Source organism: Carlito syrichta, unplaced genomic scaffold (genome assembly GCF_000164805.1).
Source record: "Carlito syrichta isolate Samal-C Ts95f unplaced genomic scaffold, Tarsius_syrichta-2.0.1 Scaffold314366, whole genome shotgun sequence".
NCBI classification, from domain to species: domain Eukaryota; kingdom Metazoa; phylum Chordata; class Mammalia; order Primates; family Tarsiidae; genus Carlito; species Carlito syrichta.
The window spans coordinates 287,768-301,330 of record NW_007258462.1 but is presented as its reverse complement, the minus strand read 5'-3'; the positions used below and the strand labels follow the sequence as shown (position 1 = coordinate 301,330).

The 13,563-nt window shown below is 40.3% G+C and overlaps 1 protein-coding gene across 2 annotated transcripts in view; it reads left to right on the top strand.

Moving 5' to 3' along the window:
- The first annotated feature begins 327 nt into the window (after positions 1 to 327).
- NAA35 (N(alpha)-acetyltransferase 35, NatC auxiliary subunit) overlaps positions 328 to 13,563 on the top strand; it is a 95,477-nt gene continuing 82,241 nt past the window's right edge. Inside the window, exons 1-2 of one of the 2 annotated variants that reach the window (XM_008071554.2) lie at positions 328 to 456; positions 10,967 to 11,000. In XM_008071554.2, coding sequence (XP_008069745.1) covers positions 333 to 456; positions 10,967 to 11,000 — 158 coding nt within the window. In that variant the 5' untranslated portion in view covers positions 328 to 332. The remainder of the gene's footprint in view (positions 457 to 10,966; positions 11,001 to 13,563) is intronic. The other variant, XM_008071555.2, reaches the window with a different exon arrangement.

Here is a 13,563-nt window from a genome sequence, read left to right as displayed (position 1 = left end):
GGCCAGTCCGGAAAGTTGGGCGCTCTGGAGTTGGAGCGGTGGGCCCGTTTGTGTGCGGGGTGGCCTGTGGTTTTCTGCAGCCGGGGGGAGGCCGACTCGTGATGAGCCCTGGCAGGGGGGCTGCTAGGAAAGGAGCGGCAGCGGTGGTCACGAACGAGAGATTTGATTGCGCGCAGGTGGTCCTTGGCCGCTCCGTCCTCCAGCTTGGAAAGAAGAGCTCTGCTGAAAGAGCTTCGTGAGACCTTGGTCCCAACTTAAACAAACAGCTTTGCAAATACTCTCGCCCTGCAAGCTACATCCTCTCTCACGTCGCTGTTCGTTCCACAGGCATAATGGTCATGAAAGCTTCCGTAGATGACGACGATTCAGGATGGGAGCTCAGAATGCCAGAGAAAATGGAAAACAGCAATACAGGCTGGGTGGACCTTACCCAAGAGTTTGAAGAAGCTTGTCGAGGTGAGTTTAAGGTTTTGGATTAGCAGTTCAAAATGTAGGAAAGGGTAAAAAAGCAAAATCGTTGTGATTTTGAAACGTCTCGATAAACGAAATCAACAAGTGTGGTTTATTGAGTTTGTTAACCACACTTCTTCTCTACCTTCTAATTTTAACTTTCAACAAAAACCAGTATATCAACTTGGGCAACTTGGTGAGACCTCATCTCCACAATAAATCAAGACAAATTGACCGGGCATGGTGGTGCACACCTGTAGTTCCAGCTACTTGGAAGGCTGAGGCCGAATATCACCTGAGGCTGCCGTGGCGGGGGTTGTGCTACTGCACTTCAACCTGAACGAGAGATTGAGACTCCACCTCAAAAGAGAAAAAGAAAGGCAGTATATGTTTGATATAACATTAAAGATGGATTTTGAGGCAGTTTTTCAAATTACGTTTTCTAACATTAAGTAACAGGTTAGAAAGTTACTTAATGTTAGATAGCAGTCATATCTAACCCTGGAAGACACTGATTATGTTGATCTAAAGAAGGTAGCATTTCTGTATATTTGAGTTTTGAAAATGATCAGATCACATCATTGCTTGCTTCAGATCCCCCAGCGGCCTCCTGTTGCAGGTAGAATAAAGTCCAGACTCTTTCCCTGTGGCCTGTGAAATCTGGTCTCTGCCACCAACTCAGACTTCATTTATGTACCAGTATCCTGCCATCCTCATTCAGTTCCTGTGCAGAGGTCTTTTTTTATCTCATTATACACACCAAGGTGGTTTTTCCCCTGGTCTTTGTATACTTTGTTTTCTGTCTTAAAGTACTTTGCCCCAGGCCTTCACACAACCCTTCCAAATGTTACCTCTCTGGTAAGTATCTCAAAACAGCCGCTCTAAGCAGATTCACCCACCCGTTCTCTTCTCTCCAACTCCACTTCAGTTGAATCACCGTGTTTTATTTTGTTTATTTTCTTCATAGAGCTATCTTTGTCAGAAAACATAATTTTCAGTGATTTCTTGTTTATGTCAGTCTTGCTCACTGGAATACATGCTCTGTGAGGCAGAGATCATGTCTAATAACCCTAGCACACAGAACAGTGCTTGGCTTTGGGGATAAATGAGTGGAGAGGTGAACAAGTTTGTTGTTTGAAGGGAACGAGCTTTAGGGAGGGATCGAAGATCAGAGAAAGGAAGAAATACTAGGGTGAGAACTTGAAAGAAAGGATGGGATCAAGAACATGGTGGAGATATTAACCTGGAACTAGCATAGGGACACACTGAGACAGGAAGAACAGGTTAGGATGGCTAATCTGGTGGCTTCTGTTTTCTCAAGGAGCTTAGGTCTTTTGATGATAGGTGGACTGCGTTTGAATACTGCTCTCTAGATGAGGAGTTAAGACTTAGAGCAGATTCAGGTGGAAGAGGAGCCAGTTAATAATAAGCAAAATGATAAATCAGGTGCCTATTCTTTGTTTTGAGATGCATGTCCAGGTAAAATATGCTTCAGTGAGATGTCAGCAAGAACATTACATGGGGATTGGGTGACTGCCTGTATATGTCTAAGGGAGAGAGAAATGTATAAGTTACAATATAGTTTTTGTGCTGCAAAGTTCTAAGCTATGAGGTGGATTATACGTATCATCTTGCACATCTTGCACGTATCATCTTGATCATATTAGGGGCCTGTCATTAAGAACCGTAATTTGGTAAGATTTTCTGAAGGATACTGTACTTGGCTTGAGTTGGGCCTTAACGGAGTGGTCGAGTTTCTATAAGTGAACGTGATGGAATTTAGACTGAGGTGAACTGTGTGAACCATATTCAGTGAGATTTTTTTTGTGTGTGTGTGTTGGAATATCACTGTGTTTCCCAGGCTGGAGTGCAGTGGCACGCTCATGGCCACCCCAGCGTTGAACTGCTGGACTTTGGCAGTGCTTCCGCCTCAGTCTTCCAAGTAGGCTGAACTACAGTTCCACACTAGCTCTCCTGGCTAATTTTTTATTTACTGTAGAGACGGGGGCTCAGGCAATGTACTCGCCTTGGCCTCCCAAAGTGCTGGAATTATAGGCTGAGCCACCAAGCCCGGTCTTCAGTTAGAATTTTATGTTTGGGAACAGTGAATAATTCTCTTTGGCTACAGAACAGTTTTCTGTGGTCAGAATTATAGAATCTTCAGTGACATTTTTTTGTTTGTTTGTGAAACAAGCTGTTAAGCTTATTTTAGAGGCAGTGGGGAGTCTTTAAGATTTTTTGCATAAACTGTGTTCCCTTTGATGTTCAATACCTTGGCTTGGACAGAATAGCTTCTCAGTAAGTAACATAGAAAGCTTTTGAGTCAGACGTGGGCCGGAGTCCCAGGTCTGTCACTTATTAGTTTAGTTTCTTTGGAGAGTTTAATTAATCTGAGTCTTAGTTTTCTTCTCTGTAAAATGGAACTGCTACCTTACAGAATTTGGGGGCTTAAATGAGAGAATGGATATAAGAGACTTGGTCTGTAGAGGCCCTCAGTAATGGCAACTGTTGTTACTTAAGATATTTGTTTAATTTAGTGTTGAAAGTGTATGGAGGTTAGGCTACCAGCATAAACGTAGATTAGGATAAAGAGTGCCTGTGACCTTAGACGAGTTTTTGCAGTCAGTTCAGGTTGAGGTGGTAAGCCCTCTGAGTAGAACAGTGATTGACCGAACAGAACAGAAAGGTTACATTTGAGAACAAAGAAGGTGTGTGTGGCTTCCCTGGGGCATGCTGGAGTGGTAAAAGGGGCATGAGAGGCCATGTGTTCCTCCAACCTTTCCGTCCTCAACGACAGGAGGATAAGCACACACACTCCTCAGTCTCCCCTTCACAAATCTTCTGGGCGGAGTTCAGTGCAGCTCGTTCATGAGCACAAAAAATCTTTATAGTTTCCTGCTTTATCTTAGGAATTCGTGGAAAAGTTTGTATTTTACACCATATTTCCATTTATGTACAAGATGGTTCCTCCCAAATCAAGTAAATTTGACACTAGCCAGCCGTTCACTATTTTGTTCTGTGCCTTTGAGTACCCTGGACATGTTCACACAGGATTGTGCATACCAGAGTTTGAAGACCACAGGTCTGTAGAATTATTCTCAACTCAGTATGACTTTAGAAGTCCTCTAAACTTTCGTTCTTCTCTTTGCTTGCTTTCATTCCTATATCCTGTGCTTTTAGGGGCTGGAACAATTGAACCCAAGAAAGCAGTTCAGAATACTGGTGGGAAGAGATGCTTTGGCTTGGCTTCATGTAATAAATGTGTCTTGTTTCTTTGAGGAAAGAGCCTTGAGTAGGAAATAAGGTGTAATCCCTGTATCAGTGAGGATTGAGAGGGGGTGGCCTGTTATTTTGTGGCCGGCGTTATAACTGTCCTACTAAGTCCTCCATAATTAGCTTTTGCAGTATGTCAAGTGGCACAAATGTGAGGTGTACTTCTTGGAAGTAAAAAAACATTATTCTAGAGTTAATCTTCTTTGTGTATTAGATTTAGGACTTAAGCTCTTGAACCTATAGTAATAATAATTTGTTTTAACTTTTTGAAATAATCATATTCCTAGTGTTGATTATAATTTAGACTTCTGTTTTAGTGACTTTCTAAAACCTAATTTAAAACAGCTATGATTATATCCTTTTCTTTAAGTGTTGCAGCAGTCTCTCCTCTTTGGTAACAGTGTCACGACATTTGGGTAGATTATGGTAATTTTTTTTTTTTGGTACCATAAAATAATTTGTGGATTTTGAAGGCATTGTCCATTGATTGGTTGTTCCGGGCTTGCTATTAAGTCTGGTGACAATTTGTTTCCTTACGTTTTATCCATAACCCTTTAGGAGCTTCTGTTTTTCCCTCCTGTCCAGAACTTTCAAGGCGGTCTGTGGCCCTTTCACTTTGATGCATCAGTTCTAGACAGCATCCTTGAATTAATCTACTTCTTTGTTTTTTCTTTACTCTCTGTTATTTGGATACTGAATCCCCTAGGCTTGTACCCTGATTTTTTTCCTGTTTCTCCCTATTTTTCATCTTTTTTGTCTTTTTCCTCAACTTCCTCTTCCAAATCTTTCACTGAATTTTTCTTTTCTGCTGTGATGTTTTTTATTTCTAAGAGTATTTTCTCTGAATTTTTGTTAAAATTTTTGTTAAAAATTTTTCCCGTATTGCATTTTCTCTTTTTTTTTTTTTTTTTTTTTTTTTTTTGAGTTGGAGTCTCACTCTGTCGCCCAGACTGGAGTGCAGTGGCCGCTCCCGGCCACCGCAGCCTCGACCCGCTGGGCTCCGGCGATCCTTCCGCCTCAGCCTTCCGAGTAGCCGGTATTACAGGCATTTTCTCTTAAAGGTAATTATTCATTCTTTTGAAATGTGTTTTCCTACATAGTGTGTTTCCTTCAACTTGTATTTTTTATTTTGTTTTCTTTGATTTCTATCTTTCATATCAGGAGATTAATTCATATATCTAAGAATCCTTTGTTGCCTGTCTGAGTGGGAGACAGAAAGCCATTTGGAAGGTGTGAATTTCTGAGCCGAACTCCTTCACAGTGAACGTCAGTTTGGACGATCTGACTTGGGTTTTGTGTTGGAGAACCTTCCATGTCATTTATTTAGCTTTTTACTCTTGGAAAGATTATATTCTCTAGAGAAAACATGTCTAGCCTCCTGTCTTGGGGTTGAAGAACTGACTTGACTGCTCATGACTTAACAGTTAAGTGGGGGAAGAGGACTGGGGTTTTTATATATTCACTGAATACCACCTCTTTGCACTGTGGTACCCTGGCCTTCAAATTACCTGATGTTTCTTAGAGACTTTGTGTTACCATCTCCAAAGAAAGTCTTTAGGGCTATTCAGGATGTAGGGCAGTTATCCTACTTTGTAAATTCAAGCAGAGCTTTGGAGTATCTGACTGCTGAATTGTTTGTATTTTAGCCCCTTTTATTCTGGTATTCATAAGCAAGTGTACTATCAGGTTGGATTTTGATATTCTCCATTGCTGGTTTTAGGATTCAGTTTTCTTGGGTCTGCTTAGAAACTACTTGTCTTTCTGTTTCCAGTTTCCCCAAATTTGGTTGTTGTAATTTGTCATTTCTGTTCCTCTTTTCCCTCTTTCTTGGGATTTAAGCCTTTCTTTAAAAAAAAAAAACAAGCAAGCTTCTTTTTGTTCTAATAGGATTCAGAAGGGAATTAAAGGTAACTTATGTGTTCAATTGATCACCTTTACTCAGGAGTTTGTTCTGTTTAAACATCATTATTACAATGGTTTTGGATTTCTGTTGTATTTAGATTAAATAGGGCCTGTAAACAAGGAGTGTAGCTGGGAACGTAATCTTTATCATTTGTAATGTTATGCTTAGAAATCTATTTAAAAATGTATAACACTAGTTTACAAATGATCTTCTCATTAATAAGGTAGTAAAATGTATTTGCAGTGTCGCATATTTGCATGTTTTTTCCTGTCCTGTTAGATTACATTTCTTTAGGAAAATGATAATAAGCTTAAAGTGCTTGCCATTGCTGTGCACCCAGACTCCATTCAGAAGTTATGATTGATTGTTTATTTGTTTATGGAGGTGGAGTCTCACTCCGTTGCCCAGGCTGGAGTGCAGTGGCACACTCACACCACCCCTGCGTCGACCTGCCTACAGGCGCACGCTACCACGCCTGGCTAATTTTTTGTTTTATTGTAGAGATGAGGTCTCGCCAAGTTGCCCAGGCTGTTCTCGAACCCATGGGCTCAGGCAGTCTCCTCACCTAGGCCTCCGAAAGTGCTGGGATTACAGGCTTCAGCCACCTCACCCTCATTGTTTATTTCTAAGACCAAAAAAGGGTTTTCTCAGTTAGATGTCATGAAATCCTGTAAACCACAACAGGAAGTTAAATTTTCTCTCACAGCATATCTTTTCCTGCCTTATATGAGATGTCTTCATGCCTTGTATGAGAGTAAGGATGAAATTTTTAAAAAGGGTGGTTTATCATCATGATTGGCAAAAAATTTTGAATCATTACAGCTATTAATCCAAGTTTTCCTCTAATTTTTTCGTTTGCTCTGAGTGATTTAAGCTGTATACTGCTGAACCTATAAAGCCTTTAACTTAAAAGTAGAAATAGCTTTTAAAAAAAAAAAATCATGTAAGTCAGTTTTAATCATTACCTTTAGTACAGTAGTTTGGTGTGGTCTGAAATTGCCGGGATCCCCAAGACCATTTCACATGGTAACACTACAAAGGTCCTCGCCTTTTTGACTCTCGTTCTATTATTTTTTAGTATATAGTGGAGTTTTTCAGAGGCTTCAAGATGTGTGATGCTGTTATTCCTCTGATGGCTAGCGATAATGGAAAACATGCTTCTCACGACATTTTTTGAGAAATGCTGCCTGGTTGAATGGGGTCTAATTTATCCCCTTTATAATGCTATACAAAATTGTTTCTATATCCAGTTACTGATCAAGCATTTACTCTTCTTTGTGGGTAAATTTTAAAGTTTACTGTTTATAATTTACCAGTGAGAGGTCTGGTTACTGGAGTTCTAAGGAATCTTCTGAGTCATCTAGTCCAGCCTCTCATTTTACAGATGAAGAAACCAAGGTCAAGAGTCATTTCCTTGCTTCCAGATCTGTGGAGTGTTCTTGAGTTTGACGAAGCTATCTGGTACCCACGTCTGCTCTAAATATGTGATAGGTTATTATAACAATTCTCAGACTTTTTTTTGTCTCAGGACCCCAATATAGACTTTAAGATTCTTGTCTTTTTGTGTATTATACATATATAGGTGTTTACTGTGTATTACACATATATAGGTGTTTACTGTGTATTACACACATATAGGTGTTTACTGTATTATAATTTAAAACTGAGAAAATTAAAAAATATTGGTTTATTTAAAAACACCAATAATATTTAAACACGAATGTTAACATGAATAACATTTTTGTGAAAAAAAAATGTGTTTTCCGGCCGGGCATGGTGACTCACGCCTATAATCCCAGCACTTTGGGAGGTTGAGGTGAGAGGATTGCCTGACCTCACAGATTCCAGCTGGGCACCTTGGTGAGCCCTCATCTCTCCAATAATTTTAACAAAATTAGCTGGGCATGGTGGCGCATGCTTGTAGTTCCAGCTACTTGGAAGGCTTAGGCAGAAGAAACGCCTGAGCCCAGCAGGCCGTGTCTGTGGCTGTGAGCGTGCCATTGCACTCTAGCCTGGGCGACAGAGTGAGACTCCAACTCAAAAAAAAAAATTGTATTTTTCAAAACAAAAGTAATTTAGAAGATTAGAGTTGTTTTATATTTTTGCAAATCTCTTTAATGTCTGGCATGATAGAGGACAACTGAATTTTCATTTCTGCTTCTGTAATTCAGTCTGTTGCCATGTGTTGTTGAAGTATATAAAGTAAATCTGACCTTTCTGCATCTGTAGTTGAAAAATGGAGGAATCTTTCGTATAATTGTAAATAGTCTTCTATGATGCAACCCCAAAAACTTAACAGCCTGCAGAGTCTGAAAGGTTAGTTGTGGTATAGATCCCGAAACCATCTCAATGGACTCTTCATGCTGTGTTAACATTAAAATTCATTGCTCTTTCTTGAACTTTGAATGACTCTTCAATCTATGCCTAATTTTGCAGCATGCATTGCCTTTTGGAAAATATTGGTTTGGTGAGTTAAACAGATCTTCCAAACGTTAACATATTTCCGTATACACTATTAAAAAGCACATTTGTTACTATCACCACCAATACAGAAAATCCTCTAAGTATTCAGAAACTGTCAAGCTTAACAGTGGCAGACACATGCTATCCAAAGTTTAAGTTTTTGCTTGAAAGCTCACATTTTATCACTGGCAACAAACTTTGCCAGTTGTTTTTCTTGAAGTGACAAACTCATTTATTTCTGGGAAAAAAAAGCTGTATTCTCAAGTCTGAAGAATCATAGTGTGTTTGTTGATTGTTCAAGTAAAAGTAGTGTTCCATGATTGTGTGTTTTTCCTTGAGAAAACCATTCTACTTTGATGCACAGCAGAGGTATTTGTGTACATCAAATAAAATATTAGAAAGACTTGTATTCATAGGTTGACACGGAATGAGGTTAGTCAGGGCTGGCACTAGGGTGAAGTGAGAGAGAAACCTATGATGCAAAATTTAAGAAAGCAGGAACTGCGAGTGAGTGCTTCCTTCCTTTTTCCTCTGTAGGTACCTCACTTGCCACATCCTGGTCCTGGACCTGAGATGAATAATTTTTACTACTTTCATCCATGTCATTCTTTTTTTCTCCCTCTCACATAAAGTTTGCCATCTTAACCGTTTTTAAGTATTCAGTTTCGTAGTATATACTAGATTCATAGTGTACTACCGTCACCACCATCCACATCCATAAATAACTCTCTTCGTCTCGTCACGCTGAAACTCTATATCCATTAGTCAGTAACTCCTCATTATTCCATGCCCCGGCAACCGCCAATCTACGGCAGGACATACAGTGGACATTCTATAGTATGTCTCTCTGAGTTTTGTCTACTCTAGGTACCTCATATAAGTGGAATTATACGGTATTTGTTTTTGACTGGCTTTTTTCACTTAGCATAATGTTTTCAAGGTTCATCCATGTTGTAGCATGCCAGAATTTCTTTCCTTTTAAATACTGAATAATATTCCATTGTATGTGTTTACCACGTTTTGCTTACCCGTTCTGTTGATGTATACTTGGATTGCTTCCATGTTTTAACTGTTGTGAGTAGTGCTACCGTGAACGTGGGTGCACAGATACCTCTTTGAGACCCTATTTTCAATTCTACTGGGTATATGCTCAATCTAAATTGCCTTGACCCCATGGTGATTCTGCTTTTAGTTGTTTGAGGACCCACCATATTGTTTTCCACTGTGTCTGTATCATTTTACCATCCCACCAACAGTGCACAAGCGTTCCAAGTTCTCCACGTCCTCATAACACTTGTTAGTTTCTCTCTCTCCCTCTGTGTGTGTGTGTTTTGTAGCACCTCATGGGTGAGAGGTGGTATTGTTGTCGTTTTAATTTGCATTTCCCTAATGGATAGTGATCATCAAGGACATTCTTCAGTGAGATCGAAAAAAATGTTTTGTCTTTTTAACCTGCAAGTGCATGGTTGTGAAGAATACATTATTAGTTTAGCTTGGGACTAACTACTGTTTTGATTTGTGCTGAAGCTAATGTGGCGGTTTTGCCTACCATTGTTTTTTTTTTTTTCCTTTTTACTGTTCTTTTGCGTCCTCAGTGTGATTGTCAGTACAATAAAAAAGACAAAAGAATGTTTTAGTAATATTACAAACATAATTTTAACATCATAGACTACTAGGTTCTGAGACTGCTCATTGTGGATTGTTGGGTTATTGGTGTATGCTGTATTATGCTTTGTTGTCATATTTTGATACATGTTTCTCATTTATCTGTTTTGTGACATGGAGCTGTTAAAAATTAGTTAAAATTAACTAGGAAGGAGTGAATCCAATTCTGAAAACTACTTCTTTACACCTTCCACAGGATTTGGCTGTCAGTATTTAATCTATTTAGCATGCGGTAGCAGTGGTTTCCAACTTACCTGCACGTTACAGTAATCTGGAGTGCTTTAAAGCACTGCATGGATCCCACCCCTAGATTTCATTGGTTTGAGATGCTGTTTCTACTTTGAGATTTAGAAAATGTCCCAGTTGATTCTGATAATGCTGCCAAAATTGAGGACTGCTGCTTTATAGGGAATGAGCACTGTTTTGATTAGCTGCCTACTAAAGTGCTTTCTACCTTATTTTTTAAAAATGGTTTTGACACTCTTCCTGAAACAAAAGGAGATTAGCTTATGAATACCAAATGGTTTAAAGCCAACTTGAGAAATAGCAGTTGGTTCTATGGAAAATTTGACTCAGGCAAATATACTAGTGACTTTTAAGGATCAGTTTGATAATTCTGATTGGAATATTGTGTACCATGATGGGTCACTTAATAATTCTCAAAATTTGGCCGGGCTCGGTGGGTGTAATTCCGTGCCTTGGGAGGCTGAGGCTGAGGTGAGTGGATTGCCTGAACCCGCAGGTTCAAAACCCGCTGGGGCAACTTGGCGAGACCTCCTCTCTACAATAAATAAAAATGAGCTGGGTATGGTAGCGCAGACCTGTACTTCCAGCTACTCGGAAGATTGAGGTGGAAGGATCGCTGGAGCCTAGCAGGTCGAGGCTGCGGTGGCCGGGAGTGGCCACTGCACTCCAGTCTGGGCGACAGAGCGAGACTCTACTAAAAAAATAAAATAAAATAAATAATAATTCTCAAAAATTTAATTTTTTTCCCTAAACTACAAGATTTGTATTATTCTTGATTAGTAGTAGACACTTACTGTATAGAAAGCGTTATATTAGTAATTGACTAGAAACAACCATTTCTTAGAAAATGAATTTAAAAGTAAGGCAAAGACATATTGTTAAGGTGCCAATGTCTTTTTTTTTCTTCTTAGACTTAAAAGTTAAATATAAATGTGGTATTTAAAAGATTTTTCTTTTTTTTTTTAGAATTAAAGTTGGGAGAATTGCTTCATGATAAGCTGTAAGTATCTGTGTATTCTTTGAAATAATGTATGTACCATTTCAATCTGTTTTTTTAATCTTATGGAGTAGCATTCCTTGAAGTCTGAGTAAATTCACATTTCAAGGTTGTAAAAATAAAACTATAAATATATTTTTAACTGTGGTATGCTGTTTAGGTGCACCTAAGTGTGATATGAAATGGTTGTCCTTGGGAATTTGAGACTTACGCTTCTTTACTTAAGAAAGGTAGATGTACTGAATGTGGAATTTCTTTAAGAAAAAGTATTAATTGTTTGTCATATGTTTTTGGTAGATGACCAGAAATTAGATGACTAAATGACAAGATAAACGTAAATAAGAATCCCTGTGTCTTAGTCCGTCTGGTGGTAGCCTCAAGCAGCTTCAACTCATGGTAGAAAGGGGAAAGGGAGTAGTGGAGAGTGGCATGTGTAAAGAAATCACATGGTAAGGGAGGAAGCAAGAGAGACAAACCGAAGTAGTGCTTTGAACAATCTGCTTTGTTGGGAACTGTAGTTGACCCTTGAACAATGCGGGATTTGGGGGTACTGACATATCCTCTTGCAGTCAGAAATCCACATACAGCTTTTGACTCCTCCAGCACTTAGCCACTGGTACTTCTGTTGACTCAAAGCCTTACCAGTAACATAATAAAGTTGAACAACACCTGTATTATGTGTGTCATATACTGTATTCTTTCAGTGACTTTCAGCCAGAGAAAAGAAAGTGTTATGAAAAAACGTATAAAGAAGAGAAAATACATTTACTATTCATTAAATGGAGTTGGATCATCATAAAGGTCATCATCGTCCTTGTGGTCTTCATGTAGAGAAGGCTGAGGAGGAAGAGAAAGGGCTGGTGGCAGAGGTGTAAGAAACTCTGCATACAGATGGACTCATGCAGTTTGAACACTTGTTGTTCATGGGTCAAGTGAAATTTGGTCCTAGGAGAGCAAGAACTGGCCTCTGAGGGATAGCATTAATCTATTCATGAGGGATTCTCCCCCATGACCCAAACACTTCTCACTAGTCCCCGCCTCCCAGCAGTGCCACATTGGGGATCAGGTTTCAACATGGATTTTAGTGGAGTCAAACCACGTCGAAATCATGCATAAAGAAACTAAAGGGAGATGCTTGATGATATTTATACTCCCATAGGTAGCCACAGTTCCTATACCACTGTGACCAGGCTTTTTTGTTGTTGTTGAGTTGGTATTTCACTCTGTCGCCCAGGCTGGAGTGCAGTGGCATGCTCCAGGCCACCCCAGCGTCCACCTGCTAGGCTCCAGCAATCCATTCGCCTCAGCCTCACAAGTAACTGGAACCATAGGCACGTGCTGCCATACCCAGATAATGTTTGATTTATTATAGAGATGTGGTCTCATCAAGTTTCCCGGGCTAGTCTTGAACCCACAGGCTCAGGCAGTCCACTGCCTTAGCCTCCCAAAGTGCTGTGATTATAGACTGAGCCACCGAGCCCGGCCAAGCTCAATTTTCAAGATTACGAATATGAAATTTTGAATTAGTAAGTGGAAAAGATTGGACATTATGGTGGGAGGGAAGAAGTGATAGAACCTGAAATTTGAGTTCTTCTCAACTTTTTTTTTTCTTTTGAGTTGGAGTCTCACTCTGTCACTCAGACTGGAGTGCAGTGGCCGCTCCTGGCCACCGCACTCTCGACCTGCTGGGCTCCGGCGATCCTTCCTCCTCAGCTTTCCAAGTAGCCAGAATTACAGGCGTGCGCTACCACGCCCGGCTAATTTTTTGATTTATTGTAGAGATGAGGTTCTTGCCTGCCCAGGCGGGTCTCGAACCCGCGGGCTCAGGCAATCCACTCACCTCAGCCTCCGAAAGGCGCGGGATTACAGGCTGAGCCACCGAGCCCGGCTTCTTCTCAACTTTTACTGTGCATCAGAATCGTGTGGACAGCTTAGTTAATTTAATTTATTTATTTAATTTATTAATTTATTGAGTTGGAGATTCACTCTGTCGCCCAGGCTGGAGTGCGGTGGCATGCTTACGGCTATCATAACCTTCACTTCCTTGGCTCAGGTGATCCTTCCGCCTTAGCCTTCCAAGTAGCTGGGAGTACAGACAAGTGCCATCAGGCCTGGCAATTTTTTTGTTTGTTTGTTTAATGGTAGGGACAAGGTCTTACCATGTTGCCCAGGCTGGTTTCAAACTCCTGATCAAGCAGTCCTTTCGCCTCGACCTTCCAGAGTGCTGGGATTAAAGGAATGAACCACTGCATCTGGCCTGTCAAGAGCTTATTAAAGCTTAGATTGCCAGGCCCCACAGAGTTCTTTATTTGTTAGGTCTAGTGTGGGACTACAGAATTTTTTTTTTTTTTTTTTTTTTTGAGTCGAGTCCTACTCTGTTGCCCAGGCTGGAGGGCAGTGGCCCAATCATGGCTCTCTGCAACCCTGACCTCCTGGGCTCATGTACTCTTTCGACCTCAGCTCCCTGAGTAGCTAGAACTACAGGCATGTGCCACCATGCCTGGCTAATTTTTTGACTTTTTTGTAAAGACATGGTCTCACTGTGTTGCTCTCGCAGTCCTTCTAC